The following is a 20,198-nucleotide window of genomic DNA, read 5'->3' as shown; positions in this document are numbered from 1 at the left end:
GGACATGATGGGCCAAAATGACCTCCTTATGTGCTGTAAATTTCTATGATTCTATGATTTCTATAGTTCTAACATGCTTTACTTCATTATGCAATGTATATTGTAAAATTCAGCTTTTCCTTCACCCTCCAAGTTTCTCCTCTGCTTGTCTTGTGTGTAAGCTGTGCGGTGGATTTGTGGGAAAAGAGGCTACAGTTGGGACGACGATTTCTGGCCCACACTGACTTGACACCAATAGGTCATGACCCTTGTGGTAGGTATGTCTCTTTGCCAAAGCCTCTCCTACGATGACCTGGACTAAGCACAGGGATTTGGACATCTGGAAGATCGAGGTGGCAGGCATATCACAAGCTGTCTGGCCCGAGAACTAATCAGATTCAAATCTCATAGTGAAGAGGTGAATTTGACATGAGCTTATACTAAGTGATACTAAGCTGACAGTCATTTCCGGCCTGCTGTTTTGAGTAACAATAAAGAATTGAAAATCACAACTTCAAGTTCGGACAGTTAAGAAGTTGGGGCCTTCTTAACATGTTTCTTAGTGACACCAAAATCTAGGCTGACACTCCAGTGCAGTGCTGAGGGAGTGCTGCATTGTCGGAGGTGCCGTCTTTCAGATGAGACGTTAAACTGGGACCCCGTCTGCCCTCTCAGGTGGATGTAAAAGATCCCATGGCACTATTTCGAAGAAGAGCAGGGAAGTTCTCCCCGGTGTCCTGGCCAATATTTATCCTTCAATCAACATAACAAAAAAACAGATTATCTGGTCATTATCATGTTGCTGTTTGTGGGAGCTTGCTGTGTGCGAATTGGCTGCCGCGTTTCCATTACAACAGAGACTACAATCCAAAAAGTACTGCACTGGCTGTAAAGCGCTTTGAGACATCCGGTGGCCATTGAAAGGTGCTATAGAAATGCAGGTCAGTCTTTCTTTCAAACGTCACAAGTAACGATTAGTAGATTGCCGACACGGCAAGCAGACCGAAATGAATATCATGAGCAGGACCAGGCTTGTATTTCCGTGTGTATTATGGGGGATAAGCAAAGAAAGGAAGGGTAGAAGATAACTAAAGATTTACAGCCTGTGTGTAGTAGTCCAGGAGCTTAGTGGAATGTGAGCTTGTTGAGTTGGCATGCTTTGGCCATTGCATGAGGAGATCCTGCACTCAAAGCCTCTATCGGTCGGCTGGCTTCAAGCTTTATCTCCAACAGTCGCTCGCATTAAGAAGATGTAATTTCTATTAGAAAAAGAAAAGATGGCTTGTGTGAAAGTAAACAGCCTTTTCTTTCATGGGTTCGTGGTCGGCTTGTTGATCCAACTTGACAGAGTTAAGGAAAAGCAATTTTCTCTTTATTTTTCTGGAGAGGCAGCCAGATCATCACAAATGTGCCGGGTTGGCTGAAGTAGTGACTTGGTGGCTGGACTCCTGCCAGTTAGACAGCACTCCAATCCAAATGTAAACTAGAAAAACAAATCATAATTCCACACGGCAATATGCTGCCAGCTTTACTGAATAGCACAGTGCGATCATTTTACTAATCGCTCATTTCTCAGATTCTTCCACACTTTTCACCTTCCTTTCCCTCATTCTATGAATTTGTATTTTCCTTTTCTTGGGGGAGGCTGTTCCAAAATTTACTTTTGCCCTCTTCCCGCTCATTCCAGCGTTATTTAAATGAGGTCCGGGCAATTAAAATTGCCTCGGGGCATTCTGTTTTCCACTAGCAGGCGATAAATGAACTCGCCGGGGTGGTTTCCCAATAAAACTCGCTCTAAGGTGTAATGTATGCACCTGTGAGGAGGCTCACAGGGCTGTGCAGAGGGGAGCGGGCAGGTCAGAGGACTGCTCCTGGGCATGGCCAAGGTGGCCATCAACCGATCCAGGCAGCGGGCGGTCGAGGGGATCGTTCAGCCCGACTGCCTGCCTCTCTTCCGCGGTTACATCCGAGCCAGGGTGTCCCTGGAGATGGAGCACGGGGTGTCCACTGGTACGCTCGCGGCCTTCCGTGAGAGGTGGGCGCCGGAAGGACTGGAGCGCATCATCACTCCTGGCAACCAAATTTTAATTTGATCCAATAAGGTAAAAAGTTTAATTGATTTCATTTGTCGGTTTTAGTGTCCCTTTTAAGGGGGGGCACGTGATTTATAGTTTTCACTAAAATAGTGTAGAACTTTTGCATTGTGACTGGTCCTTGTCAGTTGGGTCTAGGTCATCCACGATGAGGTATGCAGTTGTGAGCCTAGTGGATGAACTGGTAATGTGTAGTGTGATTTTTAAACCTTTGTTAATAAACCAACTAGTTCTTAATAGCAATGTGTTGCTGTGAGTTCTCAAGCAGAAAACCCACAAAGCAAATATATTACACCTGGTAAAGTCCATGCCTCAGTGTCGACATCAAGCACTCTCACACCTGGTTAGTTTAGAGTGTTTAGATGCAAAGCAAAGTGTTCTCGACACTCTGTCCCAACGCTGCCCTTCAGCCCCAATCTCAGAAGTGCACCCAATGGGAACTCTCACAAAAGCCATCTTGCGGCATCTCTGAATGAGATTGCCAATTCAATCAGTGTCAAATGTGGGCAGCTATGGGCACATGCCCACTAGAAACTGGCATAGGATCTAGAGCAAGAGTCTAACCACCTCCCCCTGACATTCCACAGCATTACAATCGTCGAATCCCCCACCATCAACATCCTGGGGGGGGGGGTCACCATTGACCAGAAACTTAACTGGACCAGCCACATAAATACTCGGCTACAAGAGCGGGTCAGAGGCTGGGTAATCTGCGGCGAGTATCTCACCTCCTGACTTCCCAAAGTCTTTCCACCATCTACAAGGCACAAGTCAGGAGTGTGATGGAATACTCTCCACTTGCCTGAATGAGTGCAGTTCCAACAACACTCAAGAAGCTGCACACCATTCGGGACAATGCAGCTCGCTTGATCGGCACCCCATCCACCACCTTAAACATTCACTGCCTCCACCACCGGCGCACCGTGGCTGCAGTGTGTACCATCTACAAGATGCACTGCAGCAATTCGCCAAGGCTTCTTCGGCAGCACCTCCCAAACCCGCGACCTCTACCACCTAGAAGGACAAGGGCAGCAGGCGCATGGGAACACCATCACCTGCAAGTTCCCCTTCAAGTCGCACACCATCCTGACTTGGAAATATATTGTCCGTTCCTTCATCGTTGCTGGGTCAAAATCCTGGAACTCCCTCCCGAACAGCACTGTGGGAGCACCTTCACCACACGGACTGCAGCAGTTCAATAAGACGGCTCACCACAAGGGCAATTAGGGATGAGCAATAAATGCTGGCCTTGCCAGCGACGCCCACATTCCGTGAATGAATAAAAAAATATTCTTTCAGCCAGCCAGAAGAAGCCATCAATGAATCTAGCTCCCAGATGTGAAAGGCCAGTGTCCAACGCATTGCATCATCTACTCTGCCAAACAGTACAAATTGACATTTTTAGGAATACACAGCCGCGGTGTGAGCAAGTACCATTAAATCAATACTAAGGAGATTTCACAGATCGGGTGGGAAGGTTAACAGCTTGACTCCATTTTCTGTCCAAATGGAGCGTGAATTTCATTGTCAAATAATATTAAAAGAATTTCAAATAGCAGTAATTAAAGGTTGAAAGGAGGAATTAAATCAAAGTTACAACACTCAAATGACATATCAAAAACCTTCAGTCAGACCTTCACACTCCCGGTACCTAAAACACATTCAGGTTCGTGCTGGGTCGCTGATGCTGAACAGGAAATTGTTAGTTGTGTTTGCAGCTTAATATCACCCCCTCAGCTGGGCAACAGGCAATTCCTGCTGTAAGTAGCATGGCACATCTGGTCACTGATCCTGTCTGTTCACCTCCCAGGACAACCTCACTCACGCTCACACACACGCTCACACTCTCTCACACACACGTTCACACACACACTCTCACACACTCAGACACACTCACACACTACACACTCATACAAACTCACACTCAAACATGGGGATTTCAACTTTATTTTGCTTTTCCAATTGTCAAAATCAGATTGGCAGCCAACTCTGCAACTGGATGGTGCAGATTGAACCAGATGTGTTGGCCAATAGAGTACAGCTCGCTCCCAGAAACGTTCCACGGCAGCAGCCAATGGCTCGAGAACAGGTAACTAAAGACTGTCGTTGACCCATGGCACATTATTCCTGTCATGTATCCTACATGGTTACTGTGTGTACTTTCAGCCAGCCAGAAGAAGCCTTTATCCCATCAATGAATCTAGCTCCCAAATGTGAAAGGCCAGTGTCTAACGCATTGCATCACCTACTCTGCCAAACAGTACAAACTGACATTTTTGGGAATACACAGCCATGGTGTAAGCATGTACCACTGAATGCACGTCGAACCGATTAATACTAAGGAGACGTCACAGATCGGGTGGAAAGGTTAACAGCTTGACTCCATTGAGCGGAAGGAGTGGCGTGGCGGCATACCACTCCAGGGAGCAGCACGTGCTCAGCACAGCAGGAGAGCAACAGCAGTGAAGAGTGACATCATCAAGGTCCAGGTCGGTGATTGGAGCGTGGGCAGGTACTGTAGGTGTGGCGAGGTCGGGGCGAAGGAGCGGCGAGAGATTGTAGAGCGACGTGATTGGGGCCCAGGAGAGGCGTGAGGTCGGGGCCCAGAAGAGGCAAGGGCCCAGGGACAGCATGGGCCAGCCCACACTGCGATATGTGCGCGCACTAGGTCCATGCAGCAGAGCAGGTCTCCAGTCATCTTGGTTAACCCTTGCCACTGGACCAAGACCAAGCTCTGTCAAGCCAGTGTGATGGCTGGTGTGCAACGGCCACCACACGTTAAAAAAATCCAAGAACAGGCATCTTCCACCCTTCAAGATTTAGTTCGGACCTGGAATTTTAGGTCCATCATTGTGACACCTATGAACTTTTTGACATGCAAGCAAGTCATCCTCGATTCGAGGGACTGCCTATGATGATGATGATGATGATGCACTATCACAAAGTGTGCCAGCAGAGGGCACAGCAGTGGGAGACTTGCAGGTTACCTGTACAGATGTGCCTGGCCTCATATAAAAGGCAGGCCACCAGGTGTGATCCTCACTCTGGAGTTATCAATAAAGGACTAAGGTCACTATAGTTCAAGTACAACACATTGCCTCATGGAGTCACGATCAGAGCATCTAAAGAGGTAACAATCCCCACATGATTCAACCTCTGTAGTAGAGCAAGAACAGGCTAAGAAATAAAGACTTGCATTTCTATAGCACCTTTCATGGCCTCAGGATGTCCCAAAGCGCTTTACAGCCAATGAAGAACTTTTTGAAGTGTAGTCACTGTCGCAAAGTGGGAAACGCAGCAGCCAATTTGCGCACAGCAAGCTCCCACAAACAGCAATGTGATAGTGACAATGATAATTTGTTTTTTTAAAGTGATGTGGGTCAAGGGATAAATATTGGCCAGGTCAGCAGGAAGAACTCCCCTGCTCTTCTTCGAAATAGTGTGCTGGGATCTTTTACATCCACCTGAGAGAGCAGATGGTGCCCTTGGTTTAACATTTCATCCAAAGGACAGTAACTTTGATAGTGCAGCACTCCCTCAGCACTGCACTGGGAGTGTCAGCCTGGATGTTGTGCTCAGGTCCCCGGAGTGGGACTTGAACCCACAACCTTCTGATTCAGAGGCGAGAGTGCTGCCCACTGAGCCACGGCTGACACTATGGAGTTTTATCAGGCATTAAATTGGTGGCGGTTGATATCAAGACTAGATGTCATCAGTACAGAAAAAAGGCCATTCACCAGTACTCTCACCTATGTTAAATAATTGAACACAGAAATAAGTGAATTTATAATGAGCCATTGTACTTTTAGAGTGCTGGATTAATCAAGTACTCCCGCACTCCTATTTGATGTTGACTGAGGGATAAATATTGGCCCCAGGAAACCGGGGATAACCCCCTGCTCTTCTTCGGAATAGTGCCATGTGATCTTTTACACCCACCTGAGAGAGTAGAGGGGACCCCGGCTGTTTCTTTCTTTACAAACAGCAGCAGTATAAGCAGTTGAACATTTTATCCAAAGCAGTGTGAATTTATCTGGTGAAAGGATGATTTGAAATAAATCAATACTGGTTTAAAAAAAAATAGTGTGCTTTCACCATACTGTACAAGCAGATAAATTATTTTTATTTTAAAGGTTGATTGGGCTGAAATTCCTTCTCTCAATAATTTTGGCAAAACTTGAAACTGTTGAGGGAGGAACTTTGTCTCCTGTGTCTGTTGGCTTTTATAATCTAACTTCTCCCCACAGCGGGCAAACTATTATCCCATTTGTACCACATGGGGTAAATCATTAGAGGCAACTGTATCGCATAAATAAACCAACACCCTTGCTGTTAGAAACGCCAATACAACAACAACATCTTGTATTTATATAGCGCCTTTAACATAGTAAAACATCCCAAGGCACTTCACAGCAGTGTCACAAAATTTGACACATAAGGAGATATTAGGGCAGGTGACCAAAAGTTTTCTCAAAGAGGTAGGTTTTAAGGAGCATCATAAAGGAGAGAGCGTTGGAGAGGTTTCGGGAGGGAATTCCAGAGCTTGGGGCCTCGGCATCTGAAGGCACGGCCGCCGATGGTGGAGCGATGAAAATCGCGGATGCACAAAAGGTTAAAATTGGAGGAGCGCCGAGAACTCGGAGGGTTGTAGGGCTTGAGGAGGTTACAGCGATGGGAAGGGGGACGAGGCTATGGAAGGATTTGAAAGCAGCAATGCGCATTGAGACATTGCTGGTACCGGGAGCCAGTGAAGGTCAGAGAGCACAGGAGTGATGGGTCAGCGGAGCTTGGTACGGGTTAGGTTACTGGAAGCAGAGCTTTGGCTGAAACTCTCTCAAATTGCCGTTGGCATTGCCACTGGCTCCTGGTCTGCCATTTTGCACGCATCTGTAATGCACTCCCACACTGGAAACACTTTCCCCCAACACCAGCAAAGCTCCACGGGGCACGGGAGAAAGTAACGACTCCGACCGGGTGGTAACTGCACGTGCACAGATCGAACGCAGTTGTACTGCTGATGGTGAAATTACAGCACGGTATAAATGGGGCACTTTCAGCACTAAAGGAATCAGGACATAAGACATGGCTATCTGGAAGATCAAAATGGAGTTTGTTGATTAATCTGTCACATCAACGGTGTCTTGTTGTGTACAGGAAAGGGCCGAATGCAACACATACAGAAGGACTTTTGAAAACAATCATTCTTGGGATATCGGTGTCACTGGCAAGGCCGATATTTATTGCCGATCCCTAGTTTCCCATCAGAAGATGGTGGTGGGCCTTCTTGAACCGCAGCAGAGCGTGTGGTGAAGGTTAGTCAGCGAGTTGCAGGATGGTGACCCAGTGATGACTATCTCTCATCAGTTATCCAGTCAGCCTCGTGCGTCAAGCGACATTTATCAGATCGCTCTGCTGGCCAGGATATGATTAGACCTCTTACGGAATATTGGTTAAACTGTCTGAAGAATTCAAATTCTGTTGTTATTACGTGGAATTCCTGGCTTTCTCCCAGTGTTTTGGAGAAATGGCTTTCTGTGATTCCATCTTTTTTTTCCAGGAAAATCATAAGCCCATGGCCTCGTTCATTGTGATTTTCCTCTTTGCCCTTCCCCCTTCCAACCTCCCCCCCCCATCCCAAACTCCCCCCCCCTGCTCGCAATCTACCCCCCTCCTAACCTCCCCCCACCCACCTCACCCCCTCCCACCTCCCTCCCGCCAAACCTCCCGCCCTCCCGCTCACAATCTCCCCCCCCACCGGCAACCTCTCCCCCCCCAACCTCCCGCCCCCCCCCTCCCGCAACCTCTCCCCCTTGAAACATCCCCCCCTCACAACCTTCCTCCCACTCGCAACCTCCCCCCCCTCCAACCTCCCCCCACAACCTCCCCCCTCTCACAACCTCCCGCCCTCCCAACTTCCCCCCACAACCTCCCCCACTCCTGCTCGCAACCTCCCCCCACTGGATTTCCACAGCCCCCAACAGCTGTGAGTCACTCCTGATCTGGGACCTTCTCAACAACAGTCACTTTCTGATCTGGTTCCTTCACTCCTTGCCCCCGGGGGCTCATAACTTGCCTTGTATTAGGATTCGGGTCGGCACTTGAGATAGTTGAGCCGTTTGCTGTAGAAATGTCACGTTAGATCCTTTGGATGAGACGTTAAACTGAGGCCCCATATGCCCCCTCAGGTGGTCATAAAAGATCCCACGGCAACATTTGAAGAAGAGCAAAGGGAGTTCTCCCCGGTGCCCTGGCCCAATATTTATCTCTCAACCAACGTCACTAAAACCGATTATCTGGGTCATTATCACTTTGCTGTTTGTGGGAGCTTGCTGTGCACAAAATTGGCTGCCAGGTTTCCCACATTACAACAGTGACTACACTTGAAAAGTATTTAATTGGCTGTAAAGCGCTTTGGGACATCCTGAGGCCTTGAAAGGCGCTATGTAGGTGCAAGCCTTGCCTTCTTTCAGACGATTCTATTAGTTGGGGGGGGGGATTGCTGCTTTTCTCAGTGACGGTGTTTAAGGCTCGGACAACCCCCAATAAAGCGGGGCCATTGAGAGGTCAGCCAATAGCAAGTGTGGCTCTTTGCTTTAAAAATATAGCTGACTTAATCAGGCCTCAATGCCGCAAAGGCCGACGTGATCTTTTGAACTAATTATGAATGAAGTTAATCAGGATGAGATTTACTAGGACTTCTGCAATACGTTCAGTCTATGCCCCAAACCACAATCTTTCACACATCACATCATCACAGCCCTTTCTCATTAAACAGGGTTAGTTTTGAATTTGCTGCACAGCCACTTTACATCTCGTTCCAAGTCGCCCTCGGCATGTGTCACATTGTTAAGTGTTTATGAGCAAAAAAATTCGCCCAATTTATTTTTTGTTAAAAAACTATATATTTTCCACAAACAAAAAATGGCATTTCTGATAGTTGGGCCAGTCCATACACTGGATAGGGGTGTTTGCGGGTTTGGGCAGAAGTGACTGCATTGGTCAGCGAGTCATGGGCCAGCTCATTCAAAAATGCGAGGAGCGGGTGTGAGAGCAGGACAGAAAAACCCTTACTGTTCTTCAGATCTGGAAATTGCCAGGAGGAAGGGGGTGTGGGGGTGGGGGTACGGTATTTCAGGAACAGACGGGTGATTACATTATGGGAAGGATGCGATTGCACTGGACAGGGGACAGAGGACATTTACAAGGATGTTGCCAGGACTGGAGAATTTTAGCTATGAGGAAAGATTGGATAGGCTGGGGTTGTTTTCCTTGGAACAGAGGAGGCCGAGGGGAGATTTAATTGAGGTGTATAAAAGTACGAGGGTCGTAGAAAGAGTGGATAGGAAGGACCTATTTCCCTTAGCAGATGAGTCAATAACCATGGGGCATAGATTTAAAGTAATTGGGGGGAGGTTTAGAGAGGATTTGAGGGGAAACTTTTTCACCCAGAGGGTTGTAGGGGCCTGGAACTCACTGCCTGAAAGGGTGGTAGAGGCAGAAACCCTCATCACATTTAAAAAGTACTTGGATGTGCACTTAAAGAGCCGTAACCTACAGGGCTACGGATCAAGAGCTGGAAGGTGGGATTAGGCTGGATAGCTCTTTGTCGGCAGGCATGGACACAATGGGCCGAATGGCCTCCTTCTGTGTCATTATTTTCTCTGATTCTCTGAAGAGAGAGGTATTCCAGGACCAGACGGGTGATTACATTACCTGGGAAGTGTGGGCGTACTTTGAGTGGGGTCAGAGATTACAGTTCACGGTATACAGTGTGTGACCATATCACATGGCTTGCGTGTAAAGAAACACTTGTGTTTATAGAGTGCCAGATCACATTGAGGAAACATCTCAAACTACTGTTGGAATGCCGAGACTGCTACAGGGCTGCACAAATATGAGAGAGAAAGATTTTGTATCTGCTAAGGTCCAGAATTAGCGGGCACAAGTGTACCGCAGGCACAAGGTAACGGCACCGGCTCTGTGCTAGTCATTGGCCAAGGTCAGATGGATCGACATGAAGGCACCATCTCACCGCTATCTGAAAGGTGGATGAATTTTAATGTTAATGAGGAGGCTTTGGAATATTCAGGAATGCCTAAAGCTTGGCTTCGCCCTGCTTACAGTGCTACTGCAGTGGGTGGGAAGTTCGTCAAAAGAAAAAAAGAAAGACTTGCACCTTTCACGACCACTGGACATCCCAAAGCGCTTTACAGCCAATGAAGTACTTTTGGAATGTAGTCACTGTTGTAATGTGGGAAACACAGCAGCCAATTTGCACACAGCAAGCTCCCACAAACAGCACTGTGATAATGACCAGATAATCTGTTTTTGTTATGTTGTTTGAGGAATAAATATTGGCCAGGACACCGGGGATAACTCCCCCTGCTCTTCTTCAAAATAGGATCTTTTAAATCCACCTGAGATAGCAGACGGGGCCTCGGTTTAACATCTCATCCACAAGACAGCACCTCCGGCAATGCAGCACTCCTTCAGCACTGGCACTGGGAGTGTCAGCCTAGATTTTTGAGCTCAAGTCCCTGGAGTGGGACTTGAACCAACAATCTTCTGACTCCGATCCAAGAATGCTACCAACTGAGCCACGACTGACAGTATAAATGACTGGGAGACTACCCCATGGGTGGGGGGGGGTTGCTCCACAAAGCTTGCCAATATTTTCTTTGAACGACTGGAGTTTGTTCCACACAGCTTACTTGAGATGCCAAGCCCCAACTGTTTCACAAGGACATAAAATGACTAAATCATTTTTATGCAAACAATTTGGCTGCGATTTTAACCTGCACCACCTGGGGGAAACCAGGTGGCTGGGGAAGGGTAGTTAAAATAGCCACTTACCCCCACTACTGCATTCCCCTGTGAATGGGGTCGATTCAGTACAATACTTTCAAGTATTTATCCAATTCTCTTTTGAGTGTTACTATTGGAGAAATTGATTTCAAACACTGGAGGCAGGTCAGGGAGATAAAACATTGGTTAGACATTGTGGGGCATCTACTTCCGGCAATGAACTTCAAGGTGTTGGAGATGCAGGATTCTTTTCTTAATATTCATTCACAGGATGTGGGCATCGCTGGCAAGGCCGGCATTTATTGCCCATCCCTAATTGCCCCCTGAGAAGGTGAGCCGCCTTCTTGAACCGCTGCAGTCCGTGTGGTGAAGGTGCTCCCACAGTGCTGACTTTGTCGCAGAGGTTTGGTACAACTGAGTGGCTTGGTCAGTTAAGCGTGAACCACATTGCTGTGGGTCTGGTGTCACATATATCATGATCACATAGATCAGCCATGATTTTATTGAATGGCGGAGCAGGCTCGAGGGGCCAAATGGCCTACTCCTACTCCATTTCTTATGTTCTTATAGGATAGGCCAGACCAGGTAAGGGCGGCAGATTTCCTTCCCCAATCATCATAGGCGATCCCTCAAAGTGAGGATGACTTGCTTCCATGCCAAAAAGGGATGAGTTCACAGGTGTTTCAATGAAGGACCTAATATTCCAGATCGCAAACTACATCTTGGAGGGTGGAAGATGCCTGTGCGTGGATTTTTTTAACGTGGGGTGGCCGTTGCACACCAGCCACCACATGGGCTTGACAGAGCTAGGTCTTGGTCCAGTGGCAAGGATTACCCAGGACGACTCGAGACCAGCTCTGCTGCACGGACCGAGCGCGCACACATATAGCAATGTGGGCTGGTCCGTGTTACCCCTGGGGACTCGGCTCTTCTGGGCCCCAGACTCATCCTCTCCTGGGCCCCGGTCACTTCCTTCTATAAACTCTTGCCGCTCCTTCGCCCCTCCTGCTGTGCCTGCCCACACTGCGATCAGCGGCCTGGCTTTGCAGCCGTCCCCAAAGGGCATCAGTGAACCAGATGTTTTTTTACGACAACCCAGTAGTTTCATGGTCACCATTACTGATACTAGCTTTTTATTCCAGATTTATTTAATTAACTGAATTTAAATTCCCCAGCTGCCACGGTGGGATTTGAACTCGTGTCTCTGGATCATTCAGGATTAATTAGCAATACCGTTGTGCGAGGCCCCTTGGGGAAGAGTGACCATAATATGGTGGAATTCTGCATTAGGATGGAGAATGAAACAGTTAATTCAGAGACCATGGTCCATAACTTAAAGAAGGGTAACTTTGAAGGTATGAGGCGTGAATTAGTTAGGATTGATTGGCGAATGATACTTCAGAGGTTGACTGTGGATGGGCAATGGCAGACATTTAGAGACCGCATGGATGAACTACAACAATTGTACATTCCTGTCTGTCGTAAAAATAAAAAAGGGAAGGTGGATCAACCGTGGCTATCTAGGGAAATCAGGGATAGTATTAAAGCCAAGGAAGTGGCATACAAATTGGCCAGAAATAGCAGTGAACCCGGAGACTGGGAGAAATTTAGAACTCAGCAGAGGAGGACAAAGGGTTTGATTAGGGCAGGGAAAATGGAGTACGAGAAGAAGCTTGCAGGGAACATTAAGACGGATTGCAAAAGTTTCTATAGATATGTAAAGAGAAAAAGGTTAGTAAAGACAAATGTAGGTCCCCTGCAGTCAGAATCAGTGGAAGTCATAACGGGGAACAAAGAAATGGCGGATCAATTGAACAAGTACTTTGGTTCGGTATTCACTAAGGAGGACACTAACAACCTTCCGGATATAAGAGCGGTCAGAGGGTCTAGTAAGGAGGAGGAACTGAGGGAAATCCTGAGGGAAATTGTGTTGGGGAAATTAATGGGATTGAAGGCTGATAAATTCCCAGGGCCTGATGGACTGCATCCCAGAGTACTTAAGGAGGTGGCCTTGGAAATAGCAGATGCATTGACAGTCATTTTCCAACATTCCATTGACTCTGGATCAGTTCCTATCGAGTGGAGGGTAGCCAATGTAACCCCACTTTTTAAAAAAGGAGGGAGAGAGAAAACAGGGAATTATAGACTGGTAAGCCTGACATCGGTAGTGGGTAAGATGATGGAATCAATTTTTAAGGATGTCACAGCAGCGCATTTGGAAAGAGGTGACATGATAGGTCCAAGTCAACATGGATTTGTGAAAGGGAAATCATGCTTGACAAATCTTCTGGAATTTTTTGAGGATGTTTCCAGTAGAGTGGACAAGGGAGAACCAGTTGATGTGTTATATTTGGACTTTCAGAAGGCTTTCGACAAGGTCCCACACAAAAGATTAATGTGCAAAGTTAAAGCACATGGGATTGGGGGTAGTGTGCTGACATGGATTGAGAACTGGTTGGCAGACAGGAAGCAAAGAGTAGGAGTAAATGGGTAATTTTCAGAATGGCAGGCAGTGACTAGTGGGGTACCGCAAGGTTCTGTGCTGGGGCCCCAGCTGTTTACACTGTACATTAATGATTTAGACGAGGGGATTAAATGTAGTATCTCCAAATTTGCGGATGACACTAAGTTAGGTGGCAGTGTGAGCTGCGAGGAGGATGCTATGAGGCTGCAGAGCGACTTGGATAGGTTAGGTGAGTGGGCAAATGCATGGCAGATGAAGTATAATGTGGATAAATGTGAGGTTATCCACTTTGGTGGTAAAAACAGAGAGACAGATTATTAGCTGAATGGTGACAGATTAGGAAAAGGGGAGGTGCAACGAGACCTGGGTGTCATGGTACATCAGTCATTGAAGGTTGGCATGCAGGTACAGCAGGCGGTTAAGAAAGCAAATGGCATGTTGGCCTTCATAGCGAGGGGATTTGAGTACAGGGGCAGGGAGGTGTTGCTACAGTTGTACAGGGCATTGGTGAGGCCACACCTGGAGTATTGTGTACAGTTTTGGTCTCCTAACCTGAGGAAGGACATTCTTGCTATTGAGGGAGTGCAGCGAAGGTTCACCAGACTGATTCCCGGGATGGCGGGACTGACCTATCAAGAAAGACTGGATCAACTGGGCTTGTATTCACTGGAGTTCAGAAGAATGAGAGGGGACCTCATAGAAACGTTTAAAATTCTGATGGGTTCAGACAGGTTAGATGCAGGAAGAATGTTCCCAATGTTGGGGAAGTCCAGAACCAGGGGTCACAGTCTAAGGATAAGGGGTAAGCCATTTAGGACCGAGATGAGGAGGAACTTCTTCACCCAGAGAGTGGTGAACCTGTGGAATTCTCTACCACAGAAAGTTGTTGAGGCCAATTCACTAAATATATTCAAAAAAGAGTTAGATGTAGTCCTTACTACTAAGGGGATCAAGGGGTATGGTGAGAAAGCAGGAATGGGGTACTGAAGTTGCATGTTCAGCTATGAACTCATTCAATGGTGGTGCTGGCTAGAAGGGCCGAATGGCCTACTCCTGCACCTATTTTCTATGTTTCTCTATGTTTCTATTCATCCAGGTCTCTGGAATACTCGTCCAGTAACATAGCCACTGTGCTACCGTACCCCTAAGACGGCACGTCCGACAGCGCAGCACTCCCTCGGTACTACACTGCGTGTGTCAGCCTGGATTATTAGCTCAAGTCTCTGGAGTGGGGCTTGAACCAACAAACTCCTGACTCAGAGGCAAGAGTTCTGTCCACTGAGCCAACATCAGCTTCCGGGATGTTATAGTGCAAACTGAAAGGAGAAAGTTCTCCGGTGCTTGCTTATATGTTTTGCTGTGGAATTAATCTTGCTCTCCGGAAGAGGCCGCAGTTAGGTCGTTTGTTTTTTCTGCTCGCTGGATATTCTGGAGTCCCGACTGTAATAACGTCAGCAGCTCCAGGCTACAGTAAACCTCTGGTCCTAAGCACGTAATCCAGTCATTATCATCATAGGCGGTCCCTCGTATCGAGGATGACTTGCTTCCATGCCAAAAAAGGGATGAGTTCACAGGTGTTTCAATGAAGGACCTAATATTCCAGGTCCCGAACTTCATCCTGAAGGATGGAAGATGCCTGTGCGAGGATTTTTTTAACGTGTGGTGGCCGTTGCACACCAGCCACCAAACATAGGAACATCGAAAATAGGTGCAGGAGTAGGCCATTCGGCCCTTCGAGCCTGCACCACCATTCAATATGATCATGGATGATCACACGGGCTTGACGGAGCCAGGAAATGCAGTACAGCACTCAGGGCCTGCTCCATTGGCCAAGTCCTTACACTGGGGCATTAAACCAAAGTCTACAGCTGGATGTGAAAGAGCCAAAGACACTTGTTGAGGAAAAGCATGGAGTTCTCATCTTGGCCAGGTTCCCTCACCAACACCAGCAGTTTCTTTCACCTCATGTATCAGTCAGCACCCTCACCTCTGAGTCAGAAGTTTGCCGGTTCAAGTCCCACTCCAGCACAAAAATCTAGTCACTGTTGTAATGTGGGAAACGCGGCAGACAATTTGCGCACAGCAAGCTCCCACAAACAGCAATGTGATAATGACCAGATAATCTGTTTTTTGTTACGTCGATTGAGGGGTAAATATTGGCCAGGACACCGTGGGTAACTCCCCCTGTTCTTCTTCGAAATAGTGCCATGGGATCATTTACGGCCACCTAAGAGGGTAGACAGGGCCTCGGTTTAAAGTCTCATCCAAAAGACAGTACCTCCGACAGTGCAGCACTCCCTCAGCACTGCACTGGGAGTGTCAGCCTGGATTTATGTGCTACCCACTGAGCCATGGCTGACACTGGCAAAATAGGCATCCAAAGCAGAGCAACTATGGATAGGGACACGGGCAGTTCTGGGATACGCTTCGAGAAGGGGCCAATTAAAGTTCTTCGCATTCGGTGGCGCACAGCTAGGTAACTAAATGTGACCCAGTGGCACCGTGCTAAATTCCTGTGTATTTGTAGGGAGTGACCTGGGGGGTTTTAAAACCAGTCTGTAAATGCTTTCAGATGTAACACATCAGCTCAGTAATTCACAAGCACAGCAGAGTGTGAGCGTGTTGGCCATCTTACAGCAGCTGCTGGTTCGCGGGCCGAGTGATGCGGTGCGGGCAGTCCTAAGCCATTCCTGGTTCATCACCCCCTCTGGCCAGGGCGGGTACAGCTTCGGGCAAGGGGCAAGATTGGTGAGGCTGCCCGTGGGTGTCTGCCAGTCGATTCCTTCAAGCCCGCCTCAGGCCAGCTGCAATGAAAGGGCAGTGGATTCATAGCAGAAGCCGCGGGTTGTTACCGTGAGGATGCGAGGAAAGAGCTTTGAAGAAAGGGTAGCTGGAGCACGGAGCCCTTTGCCACAGGGAGTAGTCGAGGCAGAGGTCATTGCATCTTTTCAAGGAGAATCGGATAAACATTTGAAACGGAGGAAGATGTGGAGGAGCGGGAGGGGGAGCCCGGGGCAACAGGGCCGGCACAGATACAATGGGCCGAATGGCCTCATTCTGTGAACCTCTACAGAAACGACCCCCTCTTCCCTAAAATGCGATTCAGACAACTTCACCCCCCCTCCCCCCCGTTACACTATACAGTCTGCGTCACTGTGAACTCAACACTGCTCTGCTGTTGATACAAAATGTGATGTGTCACTGGGCTAGAAATCTCCCAGTGACCCATAGCTTCAAGTCCTGTGCTCATTGGCTAACACGTTGTTGGAGTGAATGAGGAATCTGATTCACGATCAATGACACTCATGGGTAGACGGAGACTACCTGGTCTCACCTCAGAGACATCGTCCCCAGCCAGTGTCAGCTGTGGCTCAGTGGGCAGCACCCTTGCCTCTGAGTCACAAGATTGTGGGTTCAAGTCCCACTCCAGCGACTTGAGCACATAAATCTAGGCTGACACTCCCAGTGCAGTGCTGAGGGAGTGCTGTACTGTCGAGGAGATGTTAAACCAAGGCCCCATCAGCTCTCTCAGGTGGATGAAAAAGATTTCATGGCACTATTTTGAAGAAGAGCAGGGGAGTTATCCCCAGCTATCCTTGGGCCATGATTTATCCCTCAATCAACATAACAAAAACAGATTATCTGGCCGTTATCACATTGCTGTTTGTGGGAGCTTGCTGTGCGCAAATTGGCTGCTGTGTTTCCTACATTACAACAGTGACTGCACTCCAAAAGTACTTCATTGGCTGTAAAGTGCTTTGAGACGTCTGATGGTTGAGAAAGGTGCTATATAAATCCAAGTCCTTCTTTCTCTGAGAGCATCGTTGGACAGCAGGTGCAGAATGCAACTGTTGTAGAGCCAGAGGCAAAGCTTGCGAAGCAGACCCAGGCCGATGGGCCCCTGGCACTGCCACATCTGCTGGTTGGAAGTGGTTTGGGATGTGGGTAAGCTTAAATGTTGTACTGTCCATCAAAATAAAAGCTGTGGCTTCCTCTTTTGGAGACTGATACTTGTGGAGTGCGATTGATGAGCCGCATTGGCACCCCAATCAGTGCATACTCACGGGAAGACACTTTGGAGCTGGGAGGTAATTAGAATTGTCTCTAAGGTTGTGGGGCAGCTCATTCATAAGAACATAAGAAATAGGAGCAGGAGTAGGCCATTTGGCCCCTCGAGCCTGCTCCGCCATTCAATAAGATCATGGTTAATCTGATCATGGACTCAGCTCCACTTCCCTGCCCACTCCCCATAACCCTTGACTCCTTTATCACTCAAAAATCTGTCAATCTCCACCTTAAGGTGACAACATTGCATTTGACTCCAGTCCATCCTTGGGGCGGGTTTGGAAAGGGGTGGTTGGAGTTTAGGAACTGTCAAAGCCTCAATGAATCGTGTGATTGAGTTCATCGCTGGGGAACAGATGAGCCAGATAATCTGTTTTAGTGATGTTGGTTGAAGGATAATTATTGACCAGGTCACCGGGGAAACTCTGAGCTCCAGGTCTCACTCAGCTCAGAGATGGAGCAGTTCCAGGTATGCATGGAATTCCCATGCACAAGTAGAACCCTGCTCACAGAACCTTTTAATTTAAGAAACAGATGGCAGTGGCCTTTGCTTTGTCTTATCCCTGAGCATTAAGTTTAAAGACAGTGTCTACGCAATCTAATAGATTCCTCCATCCCCACCCACCCCCAAGCACTTTTCAACACGATGTCACACCGGGCTGGAGTTCTGCTACAACAGTTGCATAGCTGAGTCCAGCTACTGGAGATAGTCTCGCATCTCCTGGTCTTAGTGCTCTCACGGGTCATATCGTAGGCCAAGGTATACTGGTAGTCGTGGCTCAGTGGGCAGCACTCTCGCCTCTGAGTCAGAAGGTTGTGGGTTCAAGTCCCCACTCCAGGGACTTGAGCACAATAAATGTAGGCTGACACTCCCAGTGCAGTGCTGAGGGCGTGCTGCACTGTCGGAGGTGCTGTCTTTCGAATGAGACGTTAAATAGAGGCCCTGTCTGCCCTTTCAGGTGGATGTAAACGATCCCATGGCACTATTTCGAAAAAGAGCAGGGGAGTTATCCCCTGGTGTCCTGGCCAATATTTATCCCTCAATCAATATCACGAAAAACAGATTATCTGGTCATTATCACATTGCTGTTTGTGGGAGCTTGCTGTGTGCACATTGGCTGCCATGTCTCCTACCTGGCTACAATTCAAAAGTACTTCATTGGTTGTAAAGCGCTTTGGGACATCCTGAGGTTGTGAAAGGTGCTATATAAAATCATTTTTCCTTTTACTGCACATGGTTGCATAGATCCAAGACCATTTCTAATCAGCAGATGTAGTAATACAATGAGCAAGTCCATCCAAATCTACCACTAAGGGCTTTAAACATAAGTCTTCCTTTTTTTTCCCTTTTATTTCTCAGATTGTCATATTGCCTTAACAGCTCTGTTTAACGTTGCCAGCGTCCTCCCTGCCTTCCCCTGCCCTCCCATGTGTGTGACTCACAGTGCACCATGGTGCATGGGTCCTGCCCATCTTCTGGCACCTCATCCAAGTGGCCACTTTTCACACGCCAGCCTCGACAAGCGTAGACTATCCGGCTGTGGGGGGCATCGCCCACCAGTTGGAGTCTGCACCTCACGGTCACATCTGTAGGCTCCAGTTGGATTGTAACCAGGAGTCCTGACTCTGGCCGAGTTGTCCTGCCTGCTGAGTTGGGTTCGCTCAGTCAGCACAGACCAGTGATCAAACGTGGGAGCTTCCTGATCTGTTCCACTATCTGCAGTTTTTAATCACTCCAACTCCTGCCCCGGCGCTCAAAGATCCCATTGCTGTTAAATCACAGAGTACAGCCAGCCTTCTGTTTATAGAGTCCCACACACTGCTTGAGTAGCAACCGGAAATTAAAATAAAAAGACAACTGTACTAAAATTCTGTACGTTGATCTTATGAGTCGAGATCCTTCGAAAGCCAAAAACTACAAGCGGGGGACTGTTCCTTTAAAAACCCAACATTAGAATAACATAAGCCAACCTCCTGGAACAGTCTTCCAGTAGCCACATATGCAAATGCCTTCATAGTGACAGGAGGCAGACCACGTTTACTGATGTATGCACTGTGAGGCAATTCGCTGGAGTTAAAACACTTTCTCACTCCACTCTGGAGTTGCTAAATGGACCAACTATTGTCACGAGAGAGAGACAGACAGAGAGACGCGCAAAGGCTTCACATGAACTGACTTCAGCACAGTTCCGCATGTTGATTTATACTTTTTCCATTTTTCCACTTTGATGTATAACTTGGCTGCGTTTGTTACAATTTCCCTCGAGGAAACCGGGTTAATCAGAACCTTACTTCTCTCTCTATCCGCTAGCAAGTATACACATCACAAGTCCTTTCCTACAGCTGTATAATAACCCTATTTTTGTTTAAAAAGCACAGGCTTTGTAGTGGGACTGCTGTCCACCAACTCCCCCGCCCCCCCAAAAAATATCTCTCCCCCCTTTCTCACCTGGCAGCAGAGTAATGATCCACACGACAAGCAGACTTCTGTACAGATCCATGGTGTGTAGCAATACTCAAGGTCCAAATAACTGAATCCTGTGATGTTGCTCTGTCACCGACCTATATTTGATGAGACTATATTCTCTCTCTCTCTCTTTCTCAGCCACTGTCACTGTGGGAGGTAGGAGGGCTTTGGTAGGAGGACTTCTAGGATTGGGAGATCGGGAGGCTGCAAGGAGGTTTGCAAGTCAGTTTCCTCCCCTTTCGCTGGTTCCCTCGCATCTAGCAGAAGCTCGGTATCTGCCTGCACTTCGAAACAGCAGCAGCCAGTGGCTGGAACCAGGAGGCAA

At 47.8% G+C, this 20,198-nt stretch overlaps 1 protein-coding gene across 1 annotated transcript in view; it reads right to left on the bottom strand.

Annotated features, from left to right (window-relative positions):
* Positions 1-19,951, bottom strand: part of itga11a (integrin, alpha 11a) — a 176,434-nt gene extending 156,483 nt beyond the window's left edge. Inside the window, exon 1 of the mRNA XM_070858509.1 lies at positions 19,856-19,951. Coding sequence (XP_070714610.1) covers positions 19,856-19,907 — 52 coding nt within the window. The 5' untranslated portion in view covers positions 19,908-19,951. The remainder of the gene's footprint in view (positions 1-19,855) is intronic.
* Positions 19,952-20,198: the final 247 nt, after the last annotated feature.

This window comes from Pristiophorus japonicus, chromosome 17 (assembly GCF_044704955.1).
Source record: "Pristiophorus japonicus isolate sPriJap1 chromosome 17, sPriJap1.hap1, whole genome shotgun sequence".
NCBI classification, from domain to species: Eukaryota; Metazoa; Chordata; class Chondrichthyes; family Pristiophoridae; genus Pristiophorus; species Pristiophorus japonicus.
The sequence above is the reverse complement of the archived record's forward strand: the minus strand, read 5'-3'. Positions and strand labels throughout refer to the sequence as shown.